This window comes from Lepidochelys kempii, chromosome 1 (assembly GCF_965140265.1).
Source record: "Lepidochelys kempii isolate rLepKem1 chromosome 1, rLepKem1.hap2, whole genome shotgun sequence".
Lineage (NCBI taxonomy): Eukaryota > Metazoa > Chordata > Testudines > Cheloniidae > Lepidochelys > Lepidochelys kempii.
The window spans coordinates 267038295-267050393 of record NC_133256.1 but is presented as its reverse complement, the minus strand read 5'-3'; the positions used below and the strand labels follow the sequence as shown (position 1 = coordinate 267050393).

At 52.1% G+C, this 12099-nt stretch overlaps 1 protein-coding gene across 1 annotated transcript in view; it reads left to right on the top strand.

Moving 5' to 3' along the window:
* CFAP54 (cilia and flagella associated protein 54) overlaps positions 1-12099 on the top strand; it is a 207597-nt gene that overhangs the window by 114554 nt on the left and 80944 nt on the right. Inside the window, exons 40-41 of the mRNA XM_073327473.1 lie at positions 7188-7296; positions 8519-8671. Coding sequence (XP_073183574.1) covers positions 7188-7296; positions 8519-8671 — 262 coding nt within the window. The remainder of the gene's footprint in view (positions 1-7187; positions 7297-8518; positions 8672-12099) is intronic.

Below are 12099 nucleotides of genomic sequence, written 5' to 3'. Positions count from 1 at the left end.
GAGGTCCCCCTTCTTCAGCAATAAGGCGAGCATGGCTCGCCTGCACGAAAGCAGGAGGATCCCGCTCTGCAAAGACTCAGCCCAGACAGTGACTAGGTCTGGGCCGAGGACGTCCCAGAACACGCGGTAGAACTCCACGGTCAGCCTGTCCATGCCCGGAGATTTATTGATGGGCATGCGACGGAGGGCTTCCGAGAACTCGGCCAGAGTGAGAGGCAGCTCTAGCCGGTCTCGGTCGCCCACACTGACCGTAAGTAGCTCTTCCCAGAGCACTCTGCAAGCATTAGGATCAGTCAGATCCGGGGAGAAAAGGCTTGCGTAGAAGGCTCTCGTCCTCCCGCACATCTCCACTGGATCTGTGAGGGGGGCGCCGTCTTCTGCCAGAAGACAGGTGACGTGTTTCTTGGCCCCCCTCTTTTTCTCCAGGGTGTAGAAGAAGCAGGAGCCACAATCCATCTCCCGAAGGAGGCGGATGCGAGATCGAACAAAGGCGCCCCAGGCCCAATGGTCCTCGAGGGCCCGGAGCTCCTCCCGCTTCTCCCGGCACGCTCCACAGGGGGCAGATCCTCAGGGCTGGCATCCAGACGCCTCTCCAACTCTAAGACCTCCTGTTCCAACTGCTCTATTGCGGCAACTCTCCGTCGGCTGGCACCCCACATGTGGTCACAGCAGAAGAGCTGGGCGCGCACCTTCCCCAGGTCCACCACCGCCGTGCCGAGCGAAAGGCACGCCGCTGCCCTCGCCAGGTCAGCCAGAACTCCCAGAAGGATGTCACAAAGCTCACATCCTCTAACAAGCTGTTGTTGAAATGCCAATAGGCCGGCCCTGGCCTCTCCACGCGGAGGGAGGCTGTCATGGTGGCTAAATGATGGTCAGAAAATGGGGCCGGCCAGATGCTGGCCGAGTGGGCTCGTGAAAGGTGGAAGCGTGATAAATGATGCGGTCCAACTGGGCGTGGCGCGACCGATGGGTCTCCATCCGGACAAAGGTGAACGTGGAAATGTCATCTGGGTGGAGGTCGCGCCAGACGTCCACCAGGGAGTGGTGTTCGACTATCTCCTGGAGGACGTCCGTGGCGGCTGGGCATTGCTTGGTCCCCCAAGCGGTCCCGCTGCTTGAGTGTGGTGTTAAAGTCCCCACCCAGGACCAGGCACTCATGAGGATCCAAGGTTCCGAGGAAGGCGGACGCCTGCTGATAGAATTGCAGCCACTCTGGGCCTGATGTCGGGGCATAGACGTCAATGAGGTTGACCACAAGCCCCTCCATACGGACCCGGAGGTGCAATAGGCGGCCCGGCACAGCCTTGATGACCCCCAGCACCTCGGGCCGTGGGTCGGGGGAGAACAGGGTCGCCACTCCAGCCGTACGAACTGTGAGATGGCTAAAGTAGACCCTGTCCCCGCAGTTCAGCTGCCAGCTGTCTTTGGTGGCCGGATCCATATGGGTCTCCTGCAGGAAAACCACAGAGTACCCTCCCTCCCGAAGGAAGGAGAGCACCTGGGACCTGTGGAGACCCATCCTACAGCCCCTGGTGTTCAGTGTTGAGAAAATGAGCATTGCCATGAGGAGAGCTGTGGGGGATCCTCGCCGGCAGGGACGCTCGTGGCCCCCATTGGGCCACGCAGCAAACCGTGACCTACCCCGTAGGTGAGCAACGAGTCACGGAAGCCGCAGATCCACTGGTAGGCTGCGGTGGCCTGCTTCCCATTCCTTTTACCCTTCCCCATAAGGGCCCTTGTGGCCCGGAGCATCTGATAGAAGTCCCCCCAACGCTGGAAAGCAAGCTGTACCTTGTTGCGGGAGCCATGGACGTCTTCTAAAAACTCCCACAACTCCTCTCACAGTGCATGGGGGTGTGGGGTTACTGTCTCCTGGTCATCTCCTGACGGGGCCCTTGGTACAGCCCCGTGGCCCACTGAGATGGGCAGGCAGGGTGCGGACCCCCGACGGGGCACACGATGGGCTGGCGCCACGCGGTCCTCGAGGGCCCGGAGCTCCTCCCACTTCTCCCGGCACGCTCCGCAGAGGAGCGAGTCTTCGGGGTTGGTGGCCAGACGCCTCTCCAGCTCTAAGACCTCCGGTTCCAACTGCTCTATCGCCGCATTTCTCCGTTGGCTGGTGCCCTGGGTGTAGTCGCGGCAGCAAAGCTGGGTGCGCACCTTCCCCAGGTCTCACCATCGCCGCGCCGAGGGAAAGGCACGCCGCTGCCCTCGGCAGACCAGCCAGAATTCCCGGAAGGACGTCACGAAGCCCTCATCCTCCAACAAGTTGTAGTTAAAATGCCAATAGGCTGGTCCCGGCCTCTCTGCACAGAGGGAGGCTGTCACGGTGGCTAGGTGATGGTCAGAAAATGGGGCCAGCCAAATGCTGGAGGAGTGGGCTCGTGAGAGATGGAAGCGTGATAGATAAATGCGGTCCAACCGGGAGTGGCTCGACCGATGGGCTTCCACCCAGACAAAGGTGAACATGGAATTGTCATCCAGATGGTGGTCATGCCAGATGTCCACTAGGGAGTGATGTTCAACTATCTCCCGGAGTGTGTCCGCGGCGGCCAGGCACTGCTCGGTCCCTGAGCGGTCTCGCTCCTTGAGAGTGGTATTAAAATCCCCTCCCAGGACCAGGCACTCATGAGAATGTAAGGTGCCGAGGAAGGCGGACGCTTCCTGATGATAGAATTGCAACCGCTCCGGGCCCGATGTCAGGGCATAGACGTTAACGAGGTTAACCACAAGCCCCTCTATACGGACCCGGAGTTGCAGCAGGCGACCCTTCATGGCCTCGGCGACCCCTAGCACCTCAGGCCGTAGGTCGGGGGAGAACAGGGTCGCCACTCCAGCCTTCCGAATCATGGAATGGCTAAAGTAGATCCTGTCCCCCACTCCAGCCGCCAACTGTCTTCAGCGGTCGGATCCATATGGGTCTCCTGCAGGAAAATCACAGAGTACCCTCCCTCCTGAAGGAAGGAGAGCACCTGGGACCTGCGGAGAGCAATCCTACAACCCCGGATGTTTAACGTTGTGATGGTGAGAGGTGTCATGGGGCGCGCTGGGGGGGTCCTCACTGGCAGAGATGCTCGCATCCCCCAGCAGGCCGCGCGACAGTCCCTGACTCATCCCGTAGGTAATTGGTCACAGAAGACGCGGACCCGCCAGTAGGCCGCGGCATTCTGCTTCCCAGTCCCTTTACCTTCCCCCATGAGGGCCCTTGTGGCCCAGAGGATTTGAAAAAAATCCCCCCATCGCTGGAGAGCAAGCTGTACCTTGTTGTGGGAGCCACGGACATCCTCTAAAAACTTCCACAGCTCTCCTCGCAGCTCATCGGGGGGGATGGGGTTACGGTTTCCCAGTTGTTCCCCGGCGGGGCCCTTGGTGCAGCCCCGTGGCCCACTAAAACGGGCAAGCAGGGTGCGGACCCCCGACAGGGTGCCTGATGGGCTGGAGCGTCTAGGCCCACCTCAAACTCTGGGGCAATAGGGGGTGATGGAGGGAAAATAGCAGCCCCTAATGGGTCGGGGCAGGAGAACGCAAAGGCCGCTCCCTGGAGGTCATCGGTTGGAAAAGGGAAGGAGACAGCCCCGGGGGCTGCAATAACATCGCAGGAGGTAGACTGGATAGGGGTAGGGGCAGGGGCAGGGGCGAGGTTCTGGGTTTAGGGAGGCAAGCAGCTGGATGGTGGCGCTTCCCGAGCAGGCTCGAGGGTTAAGGGGGTAGGGAGGGAGCTCTCAGTGATACCAGGCACGGGCTGTATGGTGGATTTAGCGGCTACAGCATCAGGAGGTGGATTATCTTCTGTTGGGCCCCCACCTGGGAAGGAAATGGATTGCTCCGCACCAATGGGGGGTGCCCCTGCCGGCTCGTGTCCTGGCCGTGTGGCGCTGGCTGCCACCTGAGCAGGCTCGGTGGTCGTCAGCGGGGTGCCATCAGCGGCCGGGTCGATGAAGGAGTCCTGGGGCTCCTCGGAGGTGGGAGCAGAAACAGCAGTTAGGGGGAGGGAGCATGGGGAAAAGAGGGGTGGAGTGAGGTCGCCCAAATCGAGGTTTGCTGGCAAAAGGTCATCCTCCCCCTGGGCGAGTGGGGTCAGATCTAGGGCCTCGATCTGCTCGAACATGGAGGAGAGGACACTTTCCGTCGCCCTGGGGTTCTCCCCATTGGCACCCGCCACGACGCTCTCTCCCATGCCTGGTGGTATCTCTGCCACACCCTCCTCCATAGGCCCCGCCAGATTGTCAGCAGCAAGGGCGGTGCTCTCCCGCTCATCTGGGCTTTGTAGGGGAGGTGCCCCTTGGGCCTGAGCGGGAGAAGTGGTGGTCCGAAGAGGAGGCGGGGTGGGTTCGGGTATCGGATGGCCAGGGGCGTCGGCAATAACGGGGCCGATGTCCTGCCGGGTCTCGGGGGATCCCAGGTGCCCCTCCTTGCCGGGCTAAGGGGCAGTCCCTCTGGACATGCCCTGATGCCCGGCAGAGGTAGCACCGGGCTTCCCCCATGGAGAAATACACCCGGTAATGGGCCCCCTGGTGGGGGACTAGGAAGGACCCCTTGATCGCCTCTCTGTCACATGCCGCTGACAGCAGTAGAAGTTGCCCTTGCTGGCCAAAGGAAAAGATGTGATGGAGGGTGGGGTCCTTGCAGCCCAACGGGAGAGGGCTGATAACAGAAACAGGTTTCCCCAGGGTGGAAAGGGCGGTAACAGGGCAGCATTGGGGAGAAAAGGAGGGACAGAGGTGAGGACCAGGCGGACGCCCAGGTCCTCCAGCGGCTCTAGGGGGACAAATATCCCCCCCACCGCCAGGCCCCTCTCCACCGCTTCCTGGGCGGCAGCCTCCGATGCTAAGAAGAAGACGACCTTCCCGTACATTTTGGAGGCCGCCACAATGGCTGAGGGCCCCACCAACCTCGCCAATGCCCGCACGTAGGTCTCCACGTGAGGCGAGGTGGGCACCAGGAGGCATCGGACACCGTGCTTCCTTGTCATGGTGGGAAAGGGGCCCCAGCCACTATTGATGGTGGCGGAGGTGGTGGGCGGGAGAGATGACGAGGCGGCAGGCAGGCTGCCGCCGCCGCCCGGGCATACTTCCTGGGGGGTGAGGGAGGGACACCCACAGAGCTGGTGGAGGGGGCAGCGGGGAAGGAGGCTGTGGTCGGTGACAGGGCCGGAGCAGTGGGGGTGGCCCCTGCCATGGAGGGCCCGGTGGTTTTAGCGGGGCCCTTCCCCTTTTCTTGCCCTGGCCCTTCCCGCCGGCTGGTGGGGCTTCCCTAGAGACTGGGGAGGCGATGGGCATGGCAGCAGCGGAGGTCACCCTGGTGCCCTCCATTGCCGATGCCCCAGCGGGGGCAGTGGCAGGTGGTTAACAGGAGTTGGGGTCAGGTAGAAAGGGACAAGCTGTGGGGTGGACAATTCGGGGTTGGGGGGCACATGAACCACCATACGCTTGTCCAGAGAGTCCTGTTTGTTTGGCTGGTGCTTCTGGCCCACACGGTGGAATCAGGACAAGCAGCTGATTCCAGAGGCAGATGTTAGACAGCCAGCAAAGATGGTGGAGTGTGTGGGGGGGTGAAGATCATAGTATGGGGGTTGGAAGGACACAGATGGATCGGGGGGCAGCTCCGTGCCACACCCCCTGTGTCCCTACAAACACAGTCACGACACAGTCAAGGCCTCCCCCCACACAAGAGCACAGTTCGAAAGTTACTCAGTCTTGGGCCCCCTCCACGGTGATTTGTAAGTTCCCCGGGCGGTGTTCCTCTGGTAGATGGCTGTTTCTTTGTCTGTTCCGGGTTTTCTTTTTTGCATTCCAGAAATGCCAGAGCAAGTGATAAGATTCCTCTCAACCGGAGACGGGTCTGCAGACAAACAGCAAGCAGCTGGGTCTGCGTCCTTCCACTTTCCCCCTCCAGGGAAGCGGGCTGGCAGGCCTCCCCTCTCTCACGGGGGGAGGGGGGGTTCAGCTGGAGCGGCAGCAGCGTCCGAGGGCGGGTGGGCTAATAGCCAGCCGGCAGCTGGCCAGCACGCTAGCAACAGCAGAGAAAGAAAAACAAAAACAAAAAGAAAAGAAAGTGGGGAGAGCGTCTGGCCCAGTCGGGGGGAAGCCAAAAGCAGGGGCAAAAAGCAAGGAAAGCCCAGGCTAGAGGGCGGCGGCAGCAGCAGCAGGAGAGCAGGCTAAGTAGGTCCCTTTTCCCTGGGTAAGGTATCAAGGAAGGTTGCAGAACAATCAGGAACCTTCTGGAGACCATTAAGACAGGCTGATTAGAACACCTGCAGCCAATCAAGAAGCTGCTAGAATCAATTAAGGCAGGCTAATCAGGGCACCTGGGTTTTAAAATGGAGCTCACTTCAATTTGTGGTATGTGTGTGTGTGTGAGGAGCTGAGAGAGAGAACGCGGACTGTTGGAGGACTGAGGAGTACAAGCATTATCAGACACTAGGAGGAAGGTCCTATGGTGAGGATAAAGAAGGTGTTGGGAGGAGGCCATGGGGAAGTAGCCCAGGGACTTGTAGCTGTCGCACTTCTGTTCCAGGAGGCACTCTAGACAGCTGCATTCCACAGGGCCCTGGGCTGGAACCCAGAGTAGAGGGGCGGGCCCGGGTTCCCCCCAAATCCTCCCAACTCCTGGTCAGACACAGGAGGAGTTGATCTGGACTGTGAATTCAGAAAAATGGCCAAGCTGAGGGCTGCCGTGAAGCTCCAAGGCGAGCAAATCCGCCAATAAGCGCAAGACCTACCAAGGTAGAGCAGGAACTTTGTCACAATACCATGATTCTTACTCAGTTATCCTAATAATACAATAAGCTTAATATTTTATGAGAAACATGACAGATTGAAAGTTATGATATGTAATAGTGTATTGCATGTCATTGTATGGCTCTTAATTCTGACAAGCAAGAAATGAGGGATAGTTTTAAGTACGTAGATGTCTTGGCCCTAAATTTCCAAACTCGAATGCCTGAAAGTTAGGCATGTGATTTTACATCTAGATTCTTAAGAGGCCTGCTTTTCAGAGTGCAGAACATCTGAAGCTCTTGTTGATTTATATGGCAATTGCAGCTGGTTAGTATTTTTGATAATCAGACCTCTTTTATTTAGGCCTCTAAGTATGGATTTAGGTGCCTAACTTGGGGAATCCACATTACAAAATATTGGCCATTTTAATTATAAATGAGTGACTAAGTGGAAAACCTTCTTTTTTAGATAAATTGCAGAAACTTCATTGGAAAACAGTTGCGTGTTGCCAGCAGATTTAATGAAGTGACAGTTTCTGGACACCATTTTGTTCCTGAGATGCCAGATATTTATACAGGTCAGAACACATTCCAGCATAATCCAGTCCTTTCTTTCTCCAAAAAGTTTTGTTTTGTATTAATTTTTACCCTACCTCAGAATCTCTCTTTCATAGAAATTAGGAAGCTATTGAATTCTGTTTTTACAACTGTATGAGTGCTTCAGAAATATTGTTTTGAAAGAGACTAGATCAGGTGTGGGCAAACTTTTTGGCCCAAGGACCACATCTGGGTATGGAAATTGTATGGCGGGCCATGAATGCTCATGAAATTGGGGGTTGGGGTGAGGGCTCTGGGGTGGGGCCAGAAATTAGGACTTCAGGGTTTGGGAAGGGGCACGGGACTGGGGCAGGGGGTTGGGGTGTGGGGGCAGGGGTGAGGACTCCAACTGGGGATGCGGGCTCTGGGGTGGGGCTGAGGATGAGGGGTTGAGGGTGTCCCGGGCTAGGGCTAAGGGCTAGGGCAGAGGGTTGGGGTGCAGGACGGGGTCAGGGATGCAGGTTCCAGGTGGCACTTACCTCAAGCAGCGATTCCTGGCCAGTGGGAGCTGTGGGGGCAGCACTTGGGGCAGGGGCTGCTTGCGGAGCCCCCTGGCTGCCCCTATGCATAGGAGCTGGAGGGCGGAGATGCTGCTTCTTCCGGGAGCCGTACGGAGCTACAGCATGGAGCCACACAAGCTCTGGACCCTGATCCCTCGTGGGATCTTCAGGGCCAGATGTGGCCCCCGGGCCATAGTTTGCCCATCCCTGGACTAGATAGTTCAGGTCTGTTGTAATTATAAGAAGAGCCTTTCAAATCTATTAAAATTGGATAATAGTGAAAAGTTTAAAGCCTTGGCAGGTCCTTCAGAAGGAAAAAGAAGACGGTTCTAAATATCACATATGTGTCAAGGTATCACATACAAGAGAGGGCGTGGGGGGTGAATTAAGGAAGCTGGGTAAAATCACTGAACAATAGATGACATTGAGAGCACAATAAAGACAGAATCCTTGCTCTCACTTCTGGTGCCCAGTGCTCCATCTATTATTTACAACACTAAAACATATTTGAAAAGTTTAAAAGTAGTGTTATTAACGGTCTGTTAATGCTTTAGATTTATGTTCATAAACCAATTGGAAATCTAATCAACCCAGTGTATTAAATGTATTTTGTCTAATAGTTGAGAAGTTGTTCAACTACATCTATGCTCTTATATTTCACTGTAAAATATAAAAATTGTTACTAATTCCTACTTCCTTTTAGATGGCAGTCAAGCACAATCCTTAGTTTGTGTCCCTCTTGATGTGACAGACACACTGAAATGTTTCAGAGAAACCCTAGAAAAATCTAAATACCACAGCAGAGCACTTAGACACAGCAGAAAATTGCTTTCGCTATTTCTTGCTCACACACAAGGTAAGGTGTTTGTTATGGTGTCCCTTAATTATCAAATGTTTGTGGTTCCAAGCCACCCCTATAACAAGTGACTGCACATGGTACATATTTTTAGTAGCAAATATTGGAAAATCAATTTTTAAAATCCAGTGATAGTTGAGAGTAAGATAATAGTCACTTTTATTTAAAGAAAAATTCTGAACTCTGGTAAGGCCAAAATTTAATCAAACATTTTTCTCTTTAAGAACATAAGAACAGCCATAGTCTTCAAAAAAATAAAAATAAAAAGGAAGTATATTTTCACACAATGCAGAGTCAACGTGTGGAACTCTTTGCCAGAGGATATTGTGAAGGCAAAGACTATAACAGGGTTCAAAAAAGAACTAGATAAATTCATGGAGGATAGGTCCATCAATGGCCATTAGCCAGGATGAGCAGAGACGGTGTCCCTGTCCTCTGTTTGCCAGAAGCTGTGAATGGGCAACAGAGAATGGATCACTTGTTGATTACCTGTTCTGTTCATTCCCACTGGGACACCTGGCATTAACCACTCTGAGAAAACAGGATACTGGGTTAGATGGAACTTCAGTCTGATCCAGTATGGCTGTTCTTATGTTCTTCATTACAGCTTCATTCATTCATTACAGCTTTACGTTACCCATTTAATTCTTGTTGCCCTTTTTTGGCCTGAGTTGTTAGCCAGTATTTGGGCCTCTTGATGAGTTATTTTCATTAGGAGGAGAAGTTGAAGATAGAGTTAGGAATGTCTCTAATGCAGTCCTATTTTTTTTACAAGGATTGTATATAGAGTTCTGTTTCCCTGAACATAATAGAAACAAAGAACAGCAGGCAGTTTCCTTTCTCAGAAATCCAAGTCTGCCTTTCCAGTGAGTACTGTGCCTCAGAAAAGCTTCTGTCTCTAGGTTTCCTCGCAGTGCCATATGCATGACTGCTTCTCATGTTTCTGCTGGCTTTCTTCTCAGTTCACACTCAGACATACAGCTGTAACCAATATAATAGCCCTTGCATTTGCAAATAGTTTCAGTTAACCTCCTCTTATTCTCCCTGGATTAGTTCGTGTTCAGGCCTTGTTCTGTACCCAAGTGCCTTGGGATGTGGCTTCCTATTTTACTGTGGTAGCTACATGGAGGAACATTTGATTGCTCCTTCTACTCAGCCTGAAAGAAGAGCACTTAGGACAGTGCAGTCTTTGATTATCTATAGGTCAAAGACCCTCATGATGGCAGCCATTAACATCTTTCAGCATCACAACATTTATTTTTCAAGACACAATGAATTACAACTTTTAAAAAATAAATCCAAGATCAGCATTTATGAACATATCTACAATATGGTCAAATGTAGTCTCTTGAGTTTAAAACTGCCTATATTGCGGTATGCAGTGTTGTTGCAGCTTTGTTAGTCCCAGGATATTAGAGAGACAAGACGGTGAGGTAATATCTTTTGTTGGACCAACTTCTGTTGGTGAGAGAGGCAAGCTTTTAAGCTTCCGGATCTGAAGAAGAGCTCTGGGTAAACTTGACAGTTTGTCTCTCTGACCAACAGAAATTGGTTGAATAAAACCTGATTCAGAGCAGGGACTTAAACCTGGGTCTTCCATGTGTCAGATGAGTGCCCTCGCATGGTGCTATTTTCTGAGGGGGGAGGGTGTCTCTCTCTCTTTCTCTCTCTTCCCCCCACCCTAAAAAATCAATTCTGTACCTTAGAAACCTTCTCATTGAAAGTTTTGTTGAAACATACAAGTTTTGGTTCCAATAAAAAAAATTGGTTGAAATATTCCCAACCAGCTCTAGTTACTACACTCAGAAGGTTCAGATGGCCTCTGCTAAAAAGAGAAAAAGATACCAGAGGAGGAAATCATCTGCCTCCTCCTTCATTATCTGTTGACCTTTCAATGTCATCATCAAGGCAGCTAATTTGACTCCTTGTTTGGGAGCCATGTACATTTTCTGGAGTATCTTTTTCCTCCCCCCTGCTTTTCAGAACCATTTGTTTTATTTTTGTGGGGCCTGGAACCTCACCACTACAGACCATTGGATGTAGAGATCACAGAGGTGGGGTATTCTAGAGAAATCCAGACCTCCCCACCTACCAGCCCTATTCCCAATCCCTTTTCAGAGACCCCTTTCACAAGAGTGTGTTGCATCAAGAAGTGGAGTCCCTTTTAAGTTTTGGTGCAGTGAAAGAAGTGCCTCTATAATACAAAGGGAAGGGGTTTTATTCCTAATGCTTTTCAATATTGAAGGAAAAAAGGAAGTGGTGCACATTTTTGGACTAGACACAGCTAACCACCTTCAGCTGCAAATTCAAGTTCTAGGTGGTAAAACTGCCCTCTGTAACTTTTTTTTCATTGAGGCACAAGACTGGTATGCAGCTCTCAACCTCTAAGATGCTTATTTTCACATAGTAATCCATCCTGCTCATCCTGCTGGGATTCCAAGTGGGTACTTTCCAAAATCTGTAGAGTGTTCTACCATTTGGTCTATTGGCAGCACTGAGGGCCTTCATTGAGGGCCCTTGTTATGTGAGAAAACAAGGAGTCCAGATTTACCCATACCTCGATGATTCGCTCATTTGAGGGAAACCTCCACAACATGTGACCAACTCCACATGTTGCTTTTTGTAGTTTATACAGATAGGGTAAGAGATCAAGCTACTTAGACCCAGAGATTTTTCAACTAGATTTCTACTTGCCTTAAGCTATACTATGAATATGCGAATTTAGACCCAGCTTCAACATTATAGCTTACTTCACGATGGCTCAGGCAGCTACCACAGCTTCATTGAGAAGTGTTCCAATCTGAAAAATTTGTAGGGCAGCAACATAGGATTCAGTACATACATTTACACAAAATTACTCCTTAGTATAGTCATGAAAATCTGATGCCCACTTTGGCAAAACTGTCTTGCAGTTGCTATTCAGGTAGACTCTGAGCATCCACCTTCCATGATGTAGGTTACTGCTTGTAAGGCACCAGGAGTGGAATAACATGGACAAGCACTCGAAGAAGAAGAAACAGTTACTTACTTTATTGTACTTGTGATTCCTCTAGAGGTGTATTCCACAACCCATGTTTCTTCCACATAACTACAGAATCCTATAACACCTGGATTCTATACTGGCAAAGGAACTGAGGGACACTTGGGGTCACCCCAGCTTTTATACCATGTGGTGTATGAGGTCAGCCTCAGTGCATATGGACAGCACATCTTGAAGAACCACAGTTACTTGGCATACAGAACATCATGTCTGCAATGATTCCAGCATTCATCACTGTGTAAAATAGAATACTACTTAATTTGCTGTATATCTCTGGATTGACATTGTGTTGACTTGCTGACTGACTTTCTGGTCCTGGAAAGTTTCTCCTTGAAAGCTATATGGGGCAAATAGGAACATTTAAAAACTTGTTTGTTTAGTGCTTTCA